Source organism: Zootoca vivipara, chromosome 16 (genome assembly GCF_963506605.1).
Source record: "Zootoca vivipara chromosome 16, rZooViv1.1, whole genome shotgun sequence".
In the NCBI taxonomy this organism is placed as follows: domain Eukaryota; kingdom Metazoa; phylum Chordata; class Lepidosauria; order Squamata; family Lacertidae; genus Zootoca; species Zootoca vivipara.
In genome coordinates, this window is record NC_083291.1 from 3,092,680 (window position 1) to 3,117,219 (window position 24,540).

At 41.7% G+C, this 24,540-nt stretch overlaps 1 protein-coding gene across 3 annotated transcripts in view; it reads right to left on the reverse strand.

The window, feature by feature from the left end:
• CNTLN (centlein) overlaps window positions 1-24,540 on the reverse strand; it is a 176,674-nt gene that overhangs the window by 8,948 nt on the left and 143,186 nt on the right. For all 3 annotated transcript variants that reach the window (XM_060268842.1, XM_035140510.2, XM_035140509.2), the window contains 5 exons: window positions 24,370-24,496; window positions 22,835-22,972; window positions 21,643-21,828; window positions 8,355-8,549; window positions 5,992-6,069 (listed from right to left, as the gene is read on the reverse strand). In XM_060268842.1, coding sequence (XP_060124825.1) covers window positions 5,992-6,069; window positions 8,355-8,549; window positions 21,643-21,828; window positions 22,835-22,972; window positions 24,370-24,496 — 724 coding nt within the window. The remainder of the gene's footprint in view (window positions 1-5,991; window positions 6,070-8,354; window positions 8,550-21,642; window positions 21,829-22,834; window positions 22,973-24,369; window positions 24,497-24,540) is intronic.

Here is a 24,540-nt window from a genome sequence, read left to right on the forward strand (position 1 = left end):
ACTGCACTATGCTATGGATTTCCCATTTGTTATCCTGCAGTGGAGAACAGCGAACAGAAAGGAAAGAGCCACACAGGAAGTGCCGCCATGTTTGTGCTAAGCAACAGGGTGACTATGGGTATTACTGATATGTATGTATGTATGTATGTATGTATGTATGTATGTATGTATGTATGTATGCATGTATGTATTTTCGTAAAATGTATATACCACTTGATTGTAGAAACACCCCCCCCCCCAACAAATTCTTGCCACAGATCTGCCCTGCCTCACTTTGCCTCCACCCTGCTGCTGACTTGGCAGAAGCAAGGCTTGACATTTGGTCCTCTTAACACACACAAAGAGCCTCTTAATTAGAGTGGCGGCATTTTAGGCAAAGCAAGAATATTGGTCAGCCCTTTAACAGGTGACCTTTAGCTTCTGCTGCAAGGTACATTCTGCAGCACTGAAGCAAGGGGAAAGGGCTTAAGCAGTGGACCATCTGTGATCTGGCTGCTGTGTCCTGGCTCCTGCATCTCAGCCAGGCATTATATTGCCAAACCCAAATATTTATTTACAAGTCAGACTTGCAAATATCAATGGTTTAAATAGAAGCCGGGTTCTTTCATTAGGTTCTCATCCTCAGCACACAGTGCTACATTACACACACACACACACACACACACACACACACACACCCTGCCGCCCCCAAAGCATCTTTTCGAGAATAAGGATTTAGAAACACATATTTTCACTTTTTAAAGTACAGAAGTGGGACTATATAAAGGGTTTCTTTGATTATGGATAGCTGGAGAAATGTACGTTGGATATTGTATATACGTAGGTATGCCACGTATCTTTCTCCATAAACTCTGTGTGCATCTGTGCCATGGGAGGTCATTGATTACTCTACATTCCCTGTGCTTTAAGAAATGTTATGCACTGGAAGGACCCATTCATTTTTTCTTTCCTTCCCCAAGGCTTTCTGAACTACATGGATACGTGTTTCCATTCCAGCTTGAAATTATAAAAACGATGTAACTTTAAGAATTGGTTCCAGTTTGCTTTTTTTCTCCTTCCTATTTTCCTTTTGTGTCCTATCCTTCAGTTCATAAGCCTTTTTGGCAGGCTTCTTTTGACTGTAGGCAAGCTGCTCTTGGAGACTCTTCAACAGAAGAGCAGGGCAGAAAGCCATTAAATCAGGGATGCAGAACTTTTCTCCAGCCAGATGTTGCTGAAGGCCAACTCCCATCAGGACCGGTGAGCAGGACCAATGGCAAGGATGCTGGGGTTTGCAGTTCACCAACATCAGGAGGACCAAAGGTATTGTAAGTGATCCTTTGGTGACAAAAGGCGCAGTCCTTACTGAAGGTCCAGTAGGAGGCTATAGGATTCTGCGGAAGCCCTCTACACTGGTGGAAAGCAAGAAGCACCATTGCCGTGACACTCCAAATATGCCAGTGGAACATGGAGTCAGCCAAGGGAATGGCAGTAGAAGTGCCATTGTTGGCTGAGCCACTGGGGCTGAGGATGCTGCGATGTCATCCTGCATTCAGTGCGCATGGGGATAGAGGTATGTGCGTGCCCCAATGCATGGATGGCCTTGTGCTGGTGCTGACAGAGTCCCTGATTGAAGGCTTATGGGCAATGTTTCCAGGGACGTTGTGGGTGCCTCTGCTGCATTTATTCCACCGTCATATGTTCCGGTTGCGTTTCCTCAACCTCATGCGAAGGTCCACACTTTCCCTCCTCTCCTTGGTGAAACATGGTAGCTATTCCGCTAGCATAGGTCACCCCTGCACCCCCAACACGGGTAATGCGAGGATAGGATTGCTCCGTAAAAAGTCTCTAATAGCCCATTAGGTGAAACAAGAGCTCTCAGGGAGCTTTCTCTCCACTCTGCCTGTAGTCTCACTCATATGGGCCGGCTTGGGGGGGGGGGTCACTTTATGCAGATATATTTGTTCAGCAACTGCCCAGAGATATTATATTTGTTAATCAGCAACATTACTGATGATTTCCTTAGGCAGAAAAGATCCCGTCTCCTTTAGATATCAGCAATACAGGAAACACAGGTGGAGATGCAACATCTATGAGGTGTGCCCCGGTTTATGACTCCTCTCCAGGGGAATCTTTAAATGACAATAAAGAACAACCAGTGCTCACCATGAAACTGCTCCCTCCCAAATTCTAATGTAGTACTAAAACGGTGCATGTCAGCAATAAAAATAAAACGTCTATGACATTTTAAATGTTATCATACTGTCACAGTGGAATAAAATTAGCTTGAAAAATGATCTAAAGGGATGTGATGCTGTTCATTTATGTATAACAGCAACAGCAGCAGTTTCCCTGTGTTCATAAAGGTTTCTCCATTAAATTTACCTCCAGTCAATAATTAGGAGTCCACAAATAAACCTAGGCAATTAAATCAATACTGTTGGGCAATTATGTTCTAGAGGCCAGGCTCAATGGCACAAGAAGACACTATATCAAACTTCAGTATTAAGTGATCTCATGTACTTTGCTGCAAGACATTCTGCGAGGGGTGGGGAGGAAGTGGGGGTGGGGGTGAAGGTGGCCCAGCAGATCGCAAAACGGATGTAAATGTCTTTGGTGGGAAACGCAAATGACACAAGAGGGCTCTAACTTTTGCAAGCTTATTGGCCTCCACAGAACAGGCAGGAGTTTTCATGTCAGCCTGGCCTTGTCTGCGGGACGTGCTGCCCCTCATGTTCCACAAAACTGGGCGGGTGCCTGCGGTACTGGCTCACTGAGAGAAGGGGTATTCAATATCTTCCATGTGCACCTGCGACATATGATACTACCCTCACTTTCACAGGTATATGCCAAAAAGGCAGCTACAGTATCTGGCTTAGGCATGCGAAGTTTTGTTGTGATTTAGGGCTGCCTTCCATTTTCTTCCATCGCCAATACTTCCACGTAGGACAATTGTGCTCATCTCAGGTCCACTGGCATGCTTGAGGAACAAACACATGCTCGTTCTGGTATTTCTACACATGCTGGGAAGCCATGGCAGAACGACAGAACAAGGGCCATTGTAAATCCACAGTCAACTTCTGGAGTCCATAGTTGGAATTGGAAGCCGCCTCCTTTCTTCAGCAACTGAGTTCCATGTGTTTCCCACTTGGTGGTGCTGAGAACTGAGCAGCAGTACGACCTGAATTATCCCCAAAGGCTGCAATTCTCAAGACACGTATGTGGGAGTAAGCTCTGAACTCAATGGGGCTTGCTTCCAAAGAAATAGCATTCTGCTATAAATGACTTGAAGTCCCACCAGATTCAGGAAAGATCCTGCCTTTCCAAAATACGTCGATTCCAGCCGGCAACCTAAAACTTTGCCTAACTAAGTTATGTACTAATGGCCAGGTGAGAAGTTCAAAAGGAGCATACAGAAAACAGTTTTTTTTGTATTTGATCTTTCTATCATATAGACTGGCAGAGGAGTAGTTCTGGAGACCTTTTAACTATGGTTAAGAGCAGGCATCCCCAAACTTTGGCCCTCCAGATGTTTTGGACTACAATTCCCATATTCCCCGACCACTGGTCCTGTTAGCTAGGGATTATGGGAGTTGTAGGCCAAAACATCTGGAGGGCCACAGTTTGGGGGTGCCTGGTTAAGAGTTTTTGAGACTACCACCTTTCCTCTTTTATCTCCCCCAGATATTGTGTTACGTCAGCATTACTGTTAACTGGAGTCCCTGCTTAACTACAGGTTGAAGCCAGTTTCAGATCCTGCCTATGATATAAGCCTGCTTAGCACTGATAATGGCAAACATCAGTGGCAGTAACACTTAGCCAGGGTTAAGGTGGTCAGAGGAAAGGTGGCAGAATTTGTGCCATGAAGGAAGAAAGGGAGCAATGAGCAAAAGGGGAAGTATAGAGTGAGTTCTCAGTTGTGTCATCAGCTCTCAGTCTCTTAACCACAGTTAATGTATCACCAGAATTACATAGGCACCAACCCTATAAAACTGTTGCCCAATTCACACTTCCTATTGACTGAATATTTGCATTTCTGGGATTTTGGGGCAATTGGTGCTCCTTTAACAAAAAGATGCTTTTTGATAATAAATTAAAAACCAGCCACAGCCATCAGTGTAACACTGGATTTTAAGTTTTGATCTCATTTATGGTGAAAATGTGTGCTGCTTTGAACTGGGTGCACAGATTGAAAGCTATTTCCAGGAATCGCCCAAACCGTTTTAAACACCCCCTTTCTCACTTTCTGAAGAGAAATCGCACGTGCATTTTACGTCATTTGTGCAATAAATACTGCAGCACATCTGTCATAAATAGGCTCTTCTCTTTGTGGGACAGTTTCTCCCTGGATTAGGGAGACACATTAGCAGAACTGGGAGGATAAATATATTACACAGGAAAGAAGTTTCAAAACCCAGTTTATGTTGTCAGCCATCTTGAAACAAAAGCTGGCTATGACTAGAAAAGCAGGGCTCTCACCTGCCAATAAGCTGCCCTTGATCACTTACAAGAGGGGAGCATCCCAGCAGACTTGTGTGTGTATTAAAAAAAAGACTTGAAAGAGAAGAAAAAGTATCACACAGGTCACAGCGGCAGTCTCAATGGACCCCTCAGGGATTTCAACTAGTCTCAGCCTTGTCATCCTCTATGCAGCCTTCCACTCTGCCCAGAAAATGTCGATAGGAAAATGTTTGAGGGGCCTCTGGTGGAAATTTTTTCATTCTTTCTGCATTGACAGGATGCCAAATCAATATTTACTTCCCACTAACAAGCTGCTTGAGGTCTCAGTAGAAAATATTGTAGAGAATGCGGGAAGACACGGTAATAAACAGCTGTCTGGCTGTGAGGAAAACATGAATTGACTGGAAACAGGTCCATAGTAAAAGGTCACAGAAACCCATGAACTCATCAGGTGTCCATATCAACTACTAACTTTAAAGCCACATGATGAAAAAAAAAATCTTTTTCCTAAGATGTACGAGGGAAGGGATCCTTTTCTCTCCACCATGGATATAGATAGACTCAATAATTTAATTAATACGTTTGCTGAGATGTATGCTTGTCTCCCTAGATGTTCTATTTTCCATATGTATCATTAGCTCAAATATGGTGTTAACCTTTCCTCCATCTCATGCAAAGTCTCAAAAGCATAAGAGAAAAGGATGTTTAGGAAACACCCTTGAAAATTTTCAATAGATTTTTTTTTGTAAAAAAATACTGAAATGTGCATTAATTAAATCTGTACTTGAACCTCTCAGATTTAGGTGAACTCTGCCTAAGGTATTCAACTTCCTTTCTTTCCCCAAAACTTAAGCAGGAGTGGTTCACTTGGGGCTGAGTTTAGCTAGGGTTGACATTTTCTTCCGGTCCCTCTGCCTGTCTTGCTTTGCCATATTGAGCAAGTGGCTTCTCACCTTGCAGGTGCCACTAGGAGTGGGGAGCAAGGTGACATCACAGGAGGCCAGGTGAGATGTGCACTGGCTGGGCCAATGCAGCTTCCCATTGGAAAATAGGAAATACAAATAGGGACCTCCACCTGGCATCATTATTATCAATTATTTCTCTGTAGGAAGGGCTCCCGGTAGGAGTGGGAAACAGAGCTTTTGGACCAGCCAGCCATTTCCTCAGAAGAGAAGCACTCTGTTTCTTAGTCAGATAACAGGCTCCTCGCCCACCAGGAATTGGGAAATCACCCCAGATCTACCGTGCAAACAGCCTTTCAATAAGTTCTCCCTTTTCATGGGAAGGATCCCCATAAATACAGGAAGGAAGTAAATGAGACTCCCACACTCCTTTGGCATTCTTCACACTGGGAACTGAACTCTCCCCAACTTAGCTGTCAAAGGTGGGTAATAACAAGAGTGTTCTCCCCAACAGCTGAGGAAGTCAGCAACATTTCTGGACAATGTTGTGTAAAAACAGCATCCTTCTCAGTAGATAAGCAATTGCATGTCATGAAATAAACAAATTATAGCGATGGTTATACTTGATGATATAGAAAAAACCAAGCACCTGTCCTTCAAGAAGCTTCTGTAAGTAGCCCATCCATTCTTTGTCGTTTTCATATTCCATTTTCATCTGTTGTGTTTCCTAAAAAAAAACACACCAAAATAAATAAATATTGGTGCACAACAATTCCTCTATTACAGGGTGCAGAAGTTGGGGCTTGCCACCCCCTGTCAGCCAGATCACCCTGTCTACTAGCAACAACATTTAAAGGGATATAAGAAGTAGAGAAAGAAGACTTTCCTGTCCCAGGCAATATCGAGCAAGGCTTTCTTCAATGCAGTCCCAACCCTCAGTATAGCTCCACCGTGATGTTAACTTGGATGTCAGGTCTGTGGCTTCTCAAGGCACAAATGGTGGGCCTCCATAGCTGATGATCCAGTGGTTACAGAACTTCTATCACAAAACAGGGGGCTTTTGGAGCTTAGCATGGGGGATGGATTTGAGGGACAACTCCAAACTCCCCAAGGATCCGTGGAATAAGTTCTTTTAAACCTTGCCCATTTATTCACGAGCAGTTTGCCCTTCCCAATAGATTTAGACTACATCCCAAAAAATACTGAAGTATGGTTTCTGGGGGACGTGGATGGGTAGGTGTGTGGGGCTCCCTGGTCTGAATGGGCTAACTGTGCCCCTAAAGGACCAGGTGTGCAGCCTGGGGGTCATTTTGGACTCACATCTGTCCTAGGGGGCGCAGATCAATTCTGTGTCTGGAGTGCCATACTTACTATAGTGGTACCTCGGGTTAAGAACTTAATTCGTTCTGGAGGTCCGTTCTTAACCTGAGGTACCACTTTAGCTAATGGGGCCTCATGCTGCCACTGTGCAATTTGTGTTCTAATCCTGAAGCAAAGTTCTTAACCCGAGATACTATTTCTGGGTTAGCAGAGTCTGTAACCTGAAGCGTCTGTAACCTGAAGCATCTGTAACCCGAGGTACCACTGTACTGGGGAAATCATTTACTCGGAATTGGAGGGTATGAAATATTTTGCATTTAAATTGTCACTCATTTCTGGGCAGTGGCAGGCAAGAAAAAACTAGGGAAGGCCCAGAGGACAGTGATCAAGAAAACATGCATTAGGGCCCAAATTGAGGCTACAATCCATTACTGGAAGTAAATTGGCTATCCCCTGCATGCAAAGACAGGTTCGAGCAGATGAAAACAATAGTGGGTTCAATGATCAAGAAGGCAGTTTCTGCATGTGCTGTGGAAGGAAATGAGGGGCAAATGGGGCTCGTCAACCTGGAAAGGGAGCCCATCTAGAAAAACTCTGGTCCTAAACCTCCGCTATGTTCATTCATGAGAAAGGCTTCGGGAAGAAACCCCAATGAAAAACCTGTACCCGCTGCCTTGTGGGACATCTTAGGGAGAAGAAAAGGCTAAGGAATAAACCATACAAACAAGCAATAACCCAATCTATATATTAAAAAATGTAAACTGGGTATATTCCTTCCTCTGTAATGTTCAACAAAACCGCTTGACCGATTGAGGTGAAATTTTGACACAACATCACATGCAAATGCCCAAAGAATATAGGCAGGTTTGCTAAGACGGATGGCACACCTGGGCTATGTAAAAAAAACCAAACCCCATGTTTCAAAACACACAGATCAGATAAAAGTGCATGCTGGGAAATAGAACGGAGAATCTGCGTCTCCATTGGCTGCAGACAATTGGTGACATCACAAAATTCCACGGCAACCAACTCAAAACAGGCCTTATGCAGCAACAAGGCCCAGCATTGCGCAGCCGACTGACTAGGCTGCAGCATAGCCCAGCCAGGATAGCTGACGATGCCACAGGCAAGAATCAACTGAATATGGGCCTTTGAGTAGGACAAATCTGTTGGGGCGGGGTGGGGGGATTTCACAAAACACGCATGGGTAGGGGAGTCAGGGTTGGGACAGGGCAAAATTTAACAGAACACGTGCATTGGGAGGAATGATTGTGTGCAAAATGAAGGGGGACTCTGAAGGTCCATTTAACAGAAAAGGGTCCATTTAACACAAAAGGCCACAGCAACGTGTGTCATGGCCAGCTAGTACATACAGTACATAGAATCATAGAATCTTAGAGTTGGAAGGGTCTCCAAGGGCCACCTAGATTCTAGTCCAACCCCCTGAAATGCAGGACTCTCAGCTAAAACATCCACAACATATACCCAGTCTAATCTTGTTATTGCATTGGTGGAACCTTATGGTGAAGGGTGGGTAAGAAATCAGAAGAGGAGGAAGAGAAAGAGGAGAATAAATTTATGGAGTCTAAGTGACACTGCTGCAGCCCACTGAGTTAAATGGAGCTATGCCAATCCACACCAGCAAAAGAGGGGGCTTCCTTTTAGCAAAACCAGGTGTTATTGGTAGCTTACCTCATCATCCTCAACATCAAGTAAATTGTCTAAATCAGTCTTTGAAATATTAAGGATGGATGCTGCCACGTGCTGGGCTCGGTGAACAGACGCCTTGGAAACGCTGTTGCATTTTTTGTTTTCTTGCATTTTTTTCCTACATCTGATTTGCGTTCTCATCTCTTTCACACTAGACTGCAACTCTGTGGCCAAACTCTAAGGAAAGTGAAATAAAGGAATAAATGATCAGTACATTTCCAGATCACCTTTCAACGCCTTTGGTCTTCATACTGGCACATCACAAATGCTTTAAGGCATGGCTGCGGTTGGGGGTAGAAGTCATAATCAAAAGAAAGTAGGCTGCACATGACATGTAGGTGTGTAACTGCACAAGCACACATGTGTGTAATTGGGAAACGCCCCATTTGTTTGGCATATGTATGTTAATAACATCCCTAGAATAGAACAGAGCAGAGTTCTGGATTGACTTTGGACAAACTCTGATGTGTTGAACAAGACAGTTCTACAAATAAACCACCCTATTTATTGTTTTAAAAGAACATAAACACAAGAAACCACATGAGGTAATTAAGTCAAAAATAACAAAAACCTGCCTACAGTCCCCAAAAGCTGCCACTGCTGTTATCCTCTTTTGAATTTGCCTGAATATTAGACTCCTGTTTTGCTCTAGATGTTAAACTTTGGTTCCACAAGGGGGTTAACGGTGCATACCTACTCATTCAATAGGATCAGTTCAATTGAGTTACCGTAGTTAGGATTTACTCCCATTTAGATAGATTTGCAGCCTAAAACCTGCAATATCACCTAAGAAAAGATAATGCATCATAAACATGCACATCAAATGCCAGATGTTGCCTCATTCAAGCAAGCTCCTATTATAGTGGTAAGATTCATACAGTTGTTCATGAGTAAACAACAACAACATGGAATTTATTTTGAAATAAAGTTAAAAATTCAGGCGACAAAAAAGGGGGAAGAACACATGTAACAATACCAGAAGATCACTGATCATAGTCCTTAGCCATCATTAAATTTTACCACTCCAAAAAGCCTAGTGTATCTTCACATGTTGAGAAAATGGCAATAATGTTTGTTAAATGTCAAATTTAAGAAAGAAAGAAAAAAGAATATGAAAAACAAAGCAAGGCAAAACAAAGCAAGACAAACACACACACACACACACACACACACACACACACACACACACGGACAGTTTCAGACCAAAAAGTATATAGCACATTGGATACGGCCACATCATATGCCTCAACAAGCGCTTTTCAGCATTACATCTCCAGCATCTATCTGTATTAGACTGCCTTCCGGTACAGGCATTGCAGATTCCAATATCTATTCCTTTCCATCTCCAATACCACCATTCCACAGGCAGTCCAGGGCTTCAGCAGGGTATCTGACCATGTCATCAAGGAAGTCCAGCAGAGCACTCAAGAGTCCACTGGATTTCATTAAGACTCCAGGGATGCAACCCTCTTGCCAGTGATATTCCAAATCCCACCAGGAAATGGTCCACCCTGACTATGGGCTTATTACAATCCACTGACCAACAGACCAGTGACCAACAGATCCTTGGTTTTTAGCAAAGATCAGATCGAGGTTGTGTCTCGTCACTTGGATTGGGTCCTTGATGAGCTGAGACAGGACCAATACCAGAAACAAACCCTCAAAACCAGTCCAGAGTAGATTGGCTTCCTGGTGAGAATAATACAGTTATTTCATACCCTCCAACCTTTCTCTGATGAAAATAGGGACTTATTTTTTATTATTATTATTATTATTATTATTATTATTATTATTATTATTATTATTCCCCACCAACCTGACTGGATTGCCCCAGCCACTCTGGGCAGCTTCCAACATATTTAAAAGCATAATAAAACATTAAGCATTTTTTAAAAAAACCTTCCCTATACAGGACTGCCTTCAGATGTCTTAAGGATGTATAGTTACTTATCACCTTGGCTCAGGGGCCACATAACTCCATACCCTCCAACATTTCTCCGATGAAAATGTGGGCTTCCTAAGGAAAAGTGGGACATTCTGAGATCAAATCAGAAACCGGGGTGGCTTCCATAAATCTGGGACTGTCCCTGGAAAATAAGGACACTTGGAGTGTCTGTTATTTATTCTTCGTGCAGCACTGTCTGGGATAGAAAGAGGGGCAAAGCTATGGTCCCGTTACAATTCACTACATGCTACGGGCCTTCTGGGCCCACTGACGCCATCAAGGCCGCACTGCAAACTTCCAGCCTCCAACACTGAAAGTAAGAAACTAGAGAGAGGATTTGCCTCCAGGGACAAAGAGATGCATAATGTTGTTTCTGTTGCTAGATCTATAGCACTGGAAGGCAATGCTGCAATCTAGCACATTGATTTCAATTGTTCTTAAGCACCTCTAACTGAATACTGGATTGCAGCCCAAATGGCTAATCAGCAGGCAGGACTTTAATAACTCGTACTCCACTGATGTTTTTGTTTTCCCCTGTGTTGGATTCTCATGGTAACTGTAAAACTATCCCTAGTGTTCCCCGACCATCAGTGCCACAAGGGAAGCATTGCAGTTTTGAATATGTTTTTAATTTTGGTAGCAAATAATTAAATGGCAAAGAGCTTGAAGTTTTTACAATGGAGACACACATATGTTTTAGAGGCTCATGATCTATTTTCCCACTAGAGTACTACAGAAGATAGAATTCCCCCTGTGAAAACTCACCAACCCAATCCTTCTTAAGTAGCTAATAAGTTCAATGCTGAGTATGTAAGGGAATGATCAAACAGTTTCACCAGCAGCACTAGCTCTTACTGGTTTGATGGAAAAGAGAGAGAACTACATAAATAACGGCGAATTTCTGCGCAGCTTTAGAGAGATCACACCTGAAATATTCAGTCGGCCTTAAACAGCTGGCATTTAGACATGATCAAAACAAAAGTATTATCTGTCAGCTGAAAGCACTGGCTTAGCATTGGCAGCAAATGAGAGCCAAAGTCTGATTAAAGAACAAGTAAGTGGTTTATGAAAAAGATTTAAGCAGAAAGGTGGAAGAATATGGTAGAATAGAGAAAGGGGAGTCACCACACTCAATAATTCAGTAAACATCCAGCAGTTCCCCACTAATTCAATTGTAGGAGGGTTATACACTTTCTTGAAATAAATATATAAACAACTGTGCAAGATAGCAGGCTACTTCTGCTATCTGTTATTTCTTTTTCTTTTTTAAATAAATGTGTCAGTCTCCAACCTCCATTCTGGGTAAAGCTGATGACAATCAATAAGCACATGGCTGTGGAGAGGAGGAGGAAGAGGAACAGCTGCCGCAATGCGGACATGCGACATCACATGCACTATGTGCAGGCATGTGTTTGTCACATCACACATTTGCGTTACGGCAGTGGACACCCACAATCCTGAGGGCGAGATGGCTCCCCTGGTTCCAAGTGTAGCCCTGGCTAAGGAAAACACGAGTAGCAACATTGCCAGTCGAGTGTCTGCATTGCTACACATGACAGAAAAACTACTTATGAGGGGGACTACTTACAGAACCCACAGGATGGAACACCACTGAAATGCACCATTTCATATTTCACGGGACACAGAGGGATTTGGAGTAAAGGGTAGCCAAGTTCCAAATCTTTGTTCCTGCATGAATGTGCCATAAAGGACGGTGTTCCATTGGGTATTGCTCAGAGGAGACCCATTGGCATTAACTGATGCAAATTAGCCACAATCATTGATTTCAGTGGGTCTACTCTGAGTAACATTAAGGGGGACAGCACTGAAAACATATGTATTGCCACTCAGGCCATCAGCAGTTAGTAGTGCTCTCTACTGCCTTCAAGATCCAAATGGAAGGTGCCCTCCGAGGCAAGTTTCTAGTACTTTTTCCGACTGGTTCTTCTCTGCTGGATTGTCCAACTTCAACAGAGCACTAGTTGCAAAATAAATAAATAAAAATAAATAATATCAAGAGCTTTTGACATGCACACACTTAGCACTGTTTATAACAGTAATCACTTTATTTATGGATGATGTGAGCCAGCCAGAAGTAAGATGATAATAATTGTTTGCGGTCTATAATAAGGGGGGGGGGGTGACACTCACTCTAAATGTCACTCTTGGGATAGAGGGAGAGAAGATGGGAACTCAACCTGAAGCTGGATAACTCAAGAGAGCTACAGTAATTTTTATTTCCTGCCACATGTAGTAGGTGGTCATTCTACAGCCATTTATTATTATTATTGAAAAGAACCAAACTGGACAACATTTTAGGGGGAAGACCTCAAAGGCACCCATCCCTTTGGCTTCATTTCCCAGTGGTTTCATAAAAGAGCAACAGAGAATCACTGGCTATACTGTTAGCCGTAAAATGACTGACCATGCAGATTATCTTATTCTAAGATGTGACATGTAGAATATGAGTGGTAATATACAAAATTTGTAACCGGTACGAAGTTAGGATAATGCTATTTGCTCCTTGACTTTAGGATCGACCATAGGAGCATGGAACAAACAAGGATTGATCAATGAAGTTCTCCACTTGAGTGCCAAATCAGAGTTCAGTGATTGGGAGCATCCATTGACTCATTACCTCTCCCATTTCCATGTCTTATGTTTTCGCCAGCCTTGGCTTGCCATGACATCTACACTGGCAAAGTAGAATTAGCACAGTGTCTTCAAATAATGATTTTGAAATGAGTTTACAAACTTACAATTTGCCAGCTCAGATGTGGCAGCAAAATATGGGTAGCAAAAATCAGGAAGTGGAAGAGGAAACCCAAACACAAGGGAAAGAGGGAAGGGGTGTGAGCCCCAGGGGAGGACCCAGTTGCCAAACCACCGTTGATTTGAACCATGGAGTTTAGAACACAGACTAACAGGCTTTTTTGCTCAGTACATTTTCTTCCCTAATAATGTATGTGTACAGAAAAACTGAATGAATGCCTCCCTTGTACAAAGCATGGAACCACATATAAAATTGATTACAGCATTATGAAGCATGGTTACTGGTGTGCTGAGTAAAGCACTCTAATTTCAAGCCTTTAGTTTATTCAAAACATGTTCTTCAGGGAGGAGTTGTAAATGTATTTGAAACATATCTAAAGAGATTTCTCTAATTCTGAAAATCCATTTCTTATTTCCCTTTACTCATTTCACAATCTGAGATTTGGGTAATCTGAAATCAATAGTTACAAAAGACTACTCCTATGGTAATTTTCCTACTACGTCTTGAGAACAGCTTATTTATTTGATATTTTTGCAGACTGTGAGCAGTTCACTATGGGCTGAAGACAAAAGACAGTAGAAAATGGAGATCAGCAAACGGAAAGAGCAAGGCAGTGTTCTGATAAATTCATGGAAAACTAATGGAAATCTCTTCATTTATTTTAACATAGTCTCTTGTCTCTGAGGCACTTGTAGGCCTGGATGAAACCTCTTTGATTTATTTTCTGCTCATGCATGCATTGATAAGTGATAGGATATCAATCTGTGGATATAGGAGCATGTTAAGGGTCTAGCCTGCATATTTCAATTTCTATTCCCCCCTGCCAAAAAACCCCTAAGTTTAGCTGTAATAAGGATCACAAAAGGATACCAGGGCTTGAAAATGGAACTCAAACTGAGGCTGGGACCTTGGCCCGAGGCTGTATACCCTCAGATCTCAGAGTGCTTCTTAAATCCAGAAGAGAAGTTTAGAGGAAAAGCACCCTCTGGTTGGCAGGCAATGTGGAGCCTTTGGTTTGGTCAGACCTGGTGTAAGTACTAGGAACCTACAGTTACGCATTTCACTAGTAAACAAACAGTACCTCTCAAACTAACTTTAACATCTAACTCAAAACCTCTACATTTAGATTTTGAGCATTTTTCTACTATAGTCAGTACCCATGAAACTTTCCTTAAAGCATTTCAGCTCCCAGGAATCTTAAATGTCCTCAAAGACCTAGAAATAAAGGTCACACTTTTACTGACCTTATTTGATATTCTCTCAGAAAATACATTTTGAGCATTAGCTAAAGTCCGCTAACATTTTTGTTCAACTTTGTCAGTCTGAGCTTTGATCTGCTGGCAAATAGTAAATTAAGAACCGCTAGTCTTGTTCAGTGCTTGGAGAACAGCACTAAAACTGTTGGTACCGCAAGCAGTGGAGTTTTTGTATAGCTAGTATACTATCCCCCGCCAGGTTACAGTTGAATGGCAAAGTTTTGCAAATGGTTCCGGGTGCTTTGAACCTAAGCATGCCGAATGTGACTGTAAGGGGAAGATCTGGATTATTATGAACTTGGAGGACGATTTGAACTTTAGAAAAAAGACGGCAGTGGACGGTTGCGAGGAATCCCCAATTTCTTGAAGCATGGGAACCCAAATAAAAAACTTTCTAGACGATTTGGCATAACATTCGGTTTGATTGATATATATATGTGTATAATTTGAAATAATGAATGTGAGATAATTGGTTTTAATTGGAAAATTAATAAAAATATATTTTTTTTTAAAAAAGAACCTAAGCATGCTTAAGTCTTACCCTACTCAGTTCCAGAGCTTCAGCAGCATAATATTTAGAAAGAAACATGAAAATACTGTTGTTGTTTTTTAAATGTCTAAGCCGTTTTCCTGAATAATAATATTCAGGGTCATTTACAATTTCAAAAAACCCAGAAAGATTAACAAATCAGCAACAGAACATGCAGTAAGTTCAAGAATTAAAACTGTGGTCCCCCCGGATCTTCCAGGGTTCTTAACTGTGAAAGGAGCTCACCTGGGTAGAGCAGGCTGCAGAAGAGGTGTGTGTGTGTGTGTGTGTGTGTGTGTGTGTGTGTGTTTGTGCTGCAGGGACACCAATGGAAAAGTGTGGGAGGAGCCACTGTCCCTAATGTCCTCTTCACATGTTGGTAATCACAGGGTGGGGGGAAATTGAATGACTAAGACTAGAGATCCAACACTAATTGCTGGTAGTTACCTATATCTTTCCATCAGGATTAGCATGGCTATGCCCCCAAAAAACCAAGAAGTAAATAACTAGTGTCAAGATTTCACAAAATTCAGCTGGTATTGTTAGAATTCACCACATTTTTGACACACCCTGTAACATAAGATTGTTGAACTATACCACTGGGTAAAATAAGAAATCTTATCACAAAGTCCGTGGATACATTTTTAAAATGTTACATATGCTATCTGTAGTCCTGGAAATTTTGAGCAAATTATGGTATGTTTTGTCATCCCTGAGAGCCAGAAAAAGAAGATTTAAAAATTAAAAGTAGCCATGTTGACCCATAAGAAAATTTCAAAATCCCGAGTTCGGGCCAGCGCCTTGTGATGCCCTTCTCAAGACCACTTATGGCAGGCATCCCCAAACTTCGGCCCTCCAGATGTTTTGGACTACAATTCCCATCATCCCTGAACACTGGTCCTGTTAGCTAGGGATCATGAGAGTTGTAGGCCAAAACATCTGGAGGGCCGCAGTTTGGGGATGCCTGACTTATGGGATCCCCCTTTAGGTTATGGATCCAGTCTCATACGTCCCCCCTGCCCAGTCATTTTCCTGACCTGTGGATGACCTGCATTCTCCTGACAGCCCCTTGACACATCATGTCTGATCATTGGACATTGGCTGGTGTTGAAGATTGATAATACCAAGCTAGATGGACCAATGGGTTGACTCAATATTAGGAAGCTTCCTTCTTCTTAGCAAGAAAAAAACTCACTTTTTAAAATCAATATCTAGATATGGTGGTGATTTAGTAGACCTAAACTTCACAGTATATTTTCTTTTGCCAAAATAGAATTGGTTGCACATACAATGCGAGTTCTATGTGCTTGCCCTCTTGCCAAAACAATCTTGAACATCTATCATATGCTCTATAGAAATAACTATGTGATTGTACCCGAAAGACATTTCAAGAGCCAGAACAAATAGTTTCACTATACCAGTTCACTATACCAAAATTATAAATACAACAGTATCCAGAGTTTTTATCTTGTGATATTAAAAACCCCAAGGAAATGTGCTATCTGTGTCCAAATCACAAATGGAGCCTAATTTCCAGCACAGCAGAAGTTTTCTATTTTTCATCTGGCGCGATACAGAGTCTGTCCAACATCTCTACATTATAGCTCCTGGTGTACTGTACGTATTTCTTACCATATGCTAACGCGAAACAGAGAGAATTCAGATATTCACTTCATTCATTAAAATCCAGATAGCCTATTATTTCCCCCTTGTACTCTAATAGATATTCACTGTCACCATCCAGGCTTCTGATTCAATTTGCCTAAATCCCATCTGAAGAGTAATCCTGATGGAGAATTAATTTAATCACCAATTTCTTCTCAGAACCATCAACTGTGGCTGTTTCTTAATACAAGCATCGGCGCCTGACCTGCCACCATACGGAAGCCTGGCAAATAGAAAATAGTCAGTGAATCATATACATCAAGATTTTCCAGAGGAGTCGTGAAAATGCTCCCATGAGCCACTTGCGGCAGTCTTCTAAAGAAGCCAGCCAGGTGACCTTCGCATGTTTGAACAATAGCACCACGGACAGCAGGTTGGTGAAGGCTGTTCCGGCACACATGAAAACTATCCTGATTTATTTTGTTATTACACATATTATGGATGTCCACAGACTGGCAAACTCACAGCCTGGCGACAATGGTGCAAATGCATCATGCTGGATTTTTTTTTCTTATCTGAACTAAGATTACAACTGTAAGATTGAGCTAAAATGGACCAAAAAGTTCAGTCTTTGCTTTCAAACTGCTCCAACATTAAGCTTGTTTCCTGAGACCAAAAGCCTTATACAAGGAATGGTGCTTCCAACCAAAATTGTATGATAACATCTATCTAGCCACAGCAGAGAAGCCAGGAAATCTTAGTTATCATCAGGCTACATCCTATTTAACCAGTATATTACTCACACAGTTCTAGGGCTCTGGTCGTAGAACTGTGTGAGTAAATTCGTTGTTCCTGTAAGGGGACAATGACAATAAAGATCTATTCTAAACCTTTTCCCCTGGAAATAGGTCCCACTGAACTCAGTGGGGCTTACTCTGAGTAGACATATTTCAGAATGTACGAATGTAGTCCCAGAGCAATAATTAAACAAGATCTATAAAATATGAAAAAATTAAGCTTGTTAATTAAATGGTGGAGTATTTCGGGCATTTCTGCTGATATTAAATACCAATACAAAGCCCTCCACTTGTAAAACATTACAAAAGCTCCTTTCCACCAATCATACAATATAAATATGTTACATTAAACTTCAACTATAAATACCAAAACTGATATGAACATGAAGATGAAAACACCCCACATCCTTGAAGGAGATATTTGGCTGAAATTACTATAAAACAGGTTTTCATTTTTTAAAGAAAGCCTTTCACACATTCCATATTCTCCAGTATTTCCCAACAAGCTCAAAATCTCCCAAATGTATCTATTGGCGCAGACATAACTGACAAGAATCCAAGTTTCCTGTAGATAAATATGATGGCTGAAAGTAACTCGAGGCTGAAGGCTTTAGGGTTTGACAGTACCGTGAACAAACGGATCAGATCACTCAAATGAAGAGAGAGAAAAGGTGAAAGCAGTACGGACAGCTGCTTGGCCAATAACCTGGGGACACATACTCTTTTCTGTAGGATTGGGGTGACGGGCGGCTGAACTGAGCACGTTGTAGCAGAGGAAAGGGCAGCAGTGTCTACACTGAGCAAGATCTATAATGCAAAGTAAAGGCATAATGCAAATTACGATCAAACCGGGAAATTGTACCGTGTTTTTTTTGTAGTGATGCAGCCCTTACAGTGCTGAAGGTCAAAAGCCAAGGTACGTTCATACGCCTGGTGTACACTTCAAATGCAGAATGTGTGAAAAGGGTCTCTGTCATTCACTTGAAGATACAGCCGTCTCATAATAAGGGCCGATACAGGAGGGAGAGACATATCAAAGTGGAAAAGAGAAGAGCAGGGCGAGAATAGAAGAAAAATTGGCAGTTTCCTAGAGGGAGAGGGTAGAGATGGCACAGAGTATACTTCAAAGAAGGAGGTGGCGCCAGGGGGAGGAGCACAGGTACTGCCACATTGTGCTAACTTAATTTCCCTATGTGTGGTTTTCGTGTGAAATGTTTAAGAAGTAGTTTTTATGTGCGGTATATAGTGCTACTGATACTCAAGGAAGAATCTCAGTTGTTATTTTTTGGTAACACACTGTGCTTAAAAATGGGTTTCAGTGGACTCTCCTTGCATAAATATTTAGCAACTAGGTGAATTCCAGTCAATAATGGCTGCTCTGCTCATCATCAATATCTGATTTCCAGACCACATCTTTGTTTTCTTGCAATTTATCTACCAGGCACAATAGATTAACAGTTTTCAACAAAATTATTCTATCAAATGCATATTGACCTGGGTTTTTTTTTCCTATATGAGGTTTGTAACTGTGTACGTTTTAAGATTGTCACAGCACAAATATGTAGAAAAGGGCAGTCCTCACAAATGACAAAAAAGTGTGAAGCCGCTGATTCCTTGCAACGGTTAACCATGTAATGGTGTAACCATATAACAGCATTTCAAGAGTATAATCTAAGGCGTTGTGGAGTCATTTGACATGTTGCCATTGTTAAACAAATGGGAGCCAGAAATCCCAGCTGATCAACCTCAAATCACCTGAAGATCTCCCAGTAGATCCCAATCGACCCTTCGCCAGCCCCTGCTATATACTAATAGAAAACTCATTCTATGAGGGTGGATTTGTATGTAGGCAAAATGACACTACACAAATGGAAGGCAGGAACACATTTGGGGAGGACTTAAAAGTTTGCAGAAATAAAAAGTTTTAAAAATCTTTAGGAAGCGAGGGGAAATGAAAGGATGAAAAGTCACAAAAACAGCTTAGTTAGGGTTCAGCAGGCTTGGTAGGTATGGAATGCTGACTGGTTGTTAATTTTTTGTGCCAAGATTGGGAGAGAGGTGCAAGATTTGAATATCCTGGAAAAGGCTAGAACCTCGAACAAGACCATTCTATGCTACAATAGGGTTGCCATACTTCAAGAAGTAAAAATCCAGACACAAAAGTTGTTGAGCTCCCCCCCTCCCACACGATGCAAATTTCACCATTTCAATTGGCATTTCAATATGGCAACCCTATGCTACAATATTCAGTATCTGAATAGTGTAGAGAGGATCTGCACCAGTGCTGCACATGACTACTTGCAGCTGGCACTGGCCTGGAAGAAGATCACAGAAGCATATGAGTTGGAAGGGACCACGGGGATCATCTAGTCCAACCCCCTGTAATGCAGGAATCTTTCGTCCAATGTGGGGCTTGAACCCACAGCCCTGAGATTAAGAGTCTCATGCTCTACCAACTGAGCTATCACTCAGGAGATATCCATATGATGTAGAAGAGCAACATGAAAAGCAATGAGTCTCGTGGCCCCTTAAAGAGTAAACAGCTGTATCATGGTTGCAAGCTTCCAGGCACTACAGGTGAAATCCACTTTATCAGCTGCATGCATTGTTATACTAAGTTGGCAGGTATGTTTATGCATGAGTGTCGTGTTAAAAATGTAAATAGATAGTTCCAAGTGAAATGAAATGCCCAAAAATACAGATTTTTGAGAAGTATGCAAAACTACAAAGCAATGTTGAGGAGCAACAGACATTCTGGTGTTGGTACATTCCTAAACACACATAGGGGATAATACAAAAAACTATGGGGAAGATGCCATAGGGGAAAGATGCAGTATGGGGAAGGTTACCTGGGGATGCTGTTTCAAGCAGGCCCCCTAACCATTTTATTATGTAGAACAGGACCTTGAAGTAGATTTCTGTGTATTCAGTTTGAAGAGATCAAGATCTGCATGTGGTGAGGTCCTTGACTTTCAAAATTAGTGTTTTCTCTGACATGATAACTTTGGAGCAATGCTCCCCTGATCTTGTTTGGTCTACTTCTCACAAATTGTGCTCAGCTAGAAAAGTCCTGTCACTATAAGCTCATTCCGTTGCATTTTGTGCAGTTGCAGTCCAAAGCACAGCAAAATGTGCTTAAGTTCCAACAAAATCCATTTTAATACATGCAGCGACACATCTTTTGAGATAGCGTGCTTCCTCTTCTTCCTCTGAAAGCTACTCAGCTGTTTTTAGGTGCCGTGTGCTTGACTGTGTTTATTACTGACTATCCAAAGTAGTAATTAGCTTGTTAGGTTGTCAGCAAGCAAGTTAATTTCATTTAGTCTTTATTAATTTCACTCCTGCTGGCAATTTCTTTTTAGCTACCTTTGCTCTTGACAACTTGGCAGTGATCTTCTATTCAACAGAGGGAGGAAACATAACTATGATATTTTGGAGATGGCATTTATTTGGAAAGGTCTATTAGATTAAATTTAAAATGTTGATAGAGAAAACAGGATGATCTATTCCAGATTCATAACAGGTTAAGTCAAAGCAAAAGAAGCCCTGTGACATTTATCTTACTTTACTGCGACCCACCTTCATAGATACTGCTGTTGCTCTTAGTTCTGCAGGGGGGGGGGCAGCATCTGCACATGCCTTTTTCTGCCCTATACAGCTAACAACTGTAGGCAATTTAGCAGGAGGCAATTTACCTTGGAGAAACTGCTTGGAAAGGATCAAACAACACCTTCCAAATCAAGCCCCCCCCACCTTCATATGCACCCCACCCTTAATAGGGCTGCTGATTAGCAAAACAAAATTCAGTAAACATCCTATTCACAGATCTCCTGTCTGGTTTTGCAGTCTGGACATCACTTTGTGCTCAGGAGAAATTGGACAGTCACTCATCAAAGGTTATGAAACAACAGCTTTGTCCATCTTTGTTTACAAGAGGAGGTTTTTTATATATACATATATAGGGGGAAGAGGAGTGGGATGGCAGTCTGGAAACCAATCTGGGGGAGGGTCCCAGGGGCTGGGGGGGTCTTGATCTGGGTGCTGGGGATATGCTGAGCCAGAAGAAAACTTTGTCCCGGCAACAGTGGATGCCCCAAGTGAAGAGGCAGAAATGTCACCATTGGCCCGTCTCACCTTCTGCTAGAAGGACAATAGGAAAACCCTGAAGTCTGGAGGCCACAGGAATATTTGCATTAAATTAGTATGATGTAGGTCAGCCTTCCCCAACCCAGAGCCCTCCAGATGTTGGAATACAACTTCTGCCATCCCTGAGCACTGGAGGGCACATCTGGAGGGCACCAGGTTGGGGAAAGCTGACCTAAGGCATGTCAGTAAAACAAAAGACAAAATTTTAAAATACCGAACCTTCACAAAGGTAACGAACTCTTCCACCTTGTCATTGGACATCATCAATTTTTTCTGCAGTACTTCAAGTGCCTGTTCACTTTGCTTTGCCAAGCCATGAAGTTGCTGAGAGGCGGTGGTTTCGAGTTCTGTCATGGCACATTCTGCCTCAGCCATTTTAGCTTCTAGATTGGCGAGTTTAAGCTCCTGAAATAAAGCCACATGAAAATAATATTGGTATACTTTTTACTCAAGAGCAAAATACCCTAAAGTGAGTGCATCAAGTTTTGTGGATACATAGTGAGTCCACAAAGTCCATTGTGTCCCCTTTCTAGGAAAATTCACTGTAGGGACCACAACTTGGTTCCCTCACCCTTAGATTGGGGGCATTCTTAGTTCTTGTCTGATTTCATGAGGAGTTGGAATACTGCACAGTTAGAAGCTAGAACAAGAACAACAACATAAGTTAAATTACTCTCTACCAATGGAGCGGCCTGCTGCCCTCTCCCATGTCCCCACCATTCTTCCTCAGCTGTTTGGGGTTAAACAAACTCAGAGAAAGGATCTATGTATTGCTGTGTCATACCTGGCTTAAACCTAAGTGCTGCTTTCCTTTGGACTGTATCACATAGTTGTGGATTTTCCACCACCAAGTGCCTTGGGCTCAATGAAGCCATTGCTGTCCTAATATGGGCTCAGGGTATGTCCTGCCCGTAATATGAAGGTAGGGTTTTTTTTGACCCAGTAGGAGACAAGAGTAAGCTTTGCGTTCATACAGCAGTGCCCCTCCCCCAAGACCCTAAGGATAATGATGGTGGGCACCACAGGAGCATGTTCACATATTCCCTGACTGCCCCAACTAGAAGTTTCAGTCCTTGCTTCTTGAATTGTGCAGAAAAAAGCAGCTTCACTGAACTCATTTTAGGGTGCTACAAACAGGGGCATGTTGCATTTCATTACCTAGGCTAATATCATAGCACATCATACTGTGATTCATTTAATTCATCTTCAAATATGCACTTTGCCATTACATTCGTAACTTGTAAAGGCTCCAAGTCCAAGAGAATAAAAACCACAGAGATACCGCTATGGGTAGAGTGAAAATGCAGAGTTGCTGACCTCACCACTCTTTTTCTTTTGGTAATAAATACTGTACATGAAAAGGTTAGGTAGAAATGAAATATTTAATCCAAAACATTCTGTAACCATGTACCTTTTTCTCCAGCTCCTCCTTAGCTTTGCGATTCATCTGCTCATATTGTGCCTTTTCTTTTGTAGCTACATTAAGCCTTTGCTTTAGTGAATCAATTGATGTTTTTTTGTTTGAACAATCTTCCGTCAATGACTTTACCTGAAGTAACACCCAGAGAATAACTGTTATTAGGGAAAACATTTAAATCATTTCAAGGGGGAACCTAAAACGTTTTGCCAAAATGACAACTACATTTAATTGTAAACATTTCTTTTGCCAGTTTAGGTGAAAAGGCCGGCAGCTCTCTTCCAGCTGCTCCTGCAGGGACTGTATCCCATGGAAATCAATAGAATTTATTCACACATAACTGGCTACAGAACTGCACCTTCGTAGTTATTACAAAATTCATAGCATTTAGCAAGTAGACAGATACAAGCATGCAGAAAGTATAGCTACATGAAGAATTAGTGTTTTCGGGTTTTGATGGAAACAAATATTAACCACACAACCCTTCTGTTAGTATCCAGCACCTATAGATTTTGTTTGGATGAGCCTTTCTCAAACAACTGTAAAGAAAATGTATTCAAGTTCTATGCAATCTATAGTATGCAGATACTTTCTCTCCCCCAAATCAAAACATGCAAGATTTAATATCACAGCTCTTCAAAACATTGATTTTCTAAAACAGAAACAAAATCAAGGATTCATTTTGCACCTTCTTTGTGTGATTTCCTCTCAACCCCACCCCCCCCCCTCTTTTGGCTGATGATTTCTTAATGACATCTTATCTCTGACATGGAGGGCAAGAGAGTAGTTCTCTCTGGAACTGACAAGTGCTTAATGGCTGCCGGTGCAGGCTACTTTCAGAGCAACGCAGCCAGCACCTGATCTTAAAGAGAATCAAAGTAGGGCTCGCCTCGAAAACTATTTCTGCTCTGAGGTTGTACAGTGTGAAGCCCCAGGGGTTCCTCCATGTGAGCCCTGTTTGCTGGGAATAAAAGGGTGCTGGGCAGATAGCGTAAGGAAGGTGCAATTCCACTTCTCGTCCCTTTAAGCATCTGCAAAATGCATTAAATATTTAGGGAGAAAACAACTTGCAGAATAGCATAAAATGGAATCATTAAATATATAACAGTGAAAGGGATAACATGCCACTGTTATTATAAAGCTAATTGAAATGTAATCTTTTCTTTCTTTCTGCTAGATGTTAGATAGAACAAACACAGATATTTCACATATCAGGTATTTGAGCTGCATTTTTTAAAATTAACATGCATAAGAAAAACCAGCTTCACTATATAACATATGTACACAGCAAACCTTTCATTCTCACATTAAATTATTTTTCTGTTTAGATAGCACAAATGTGCACTCTATGTGTGAATGGAATTATCACAACTGCTGCAATTAATCAATGAAATCTGATAGCATTTCTAAGTGAATTCAAATGCAACACTTTAAAAAAAAACCCTCAAGAACAGTGTTAATATTTTGATTTTTGTATGTGATGCTCATTTTGGAGGAGGGGGATTAAACACATAACAAACATGACATACCTTTTCTTCAAGAGTTTGTAGTTTTTCATTAAAGCTTTTTTCTTTTTCCTGATTTGCTTTCATGCGCAGCTTCCAATCTTCTATTAAATTCCTTTTCATACTTAGGTCTCTCTCCATTCGAGAAATCCTTCAAATAAGGAGGAAAGCAATATCCACAGAATTAGGAAACAT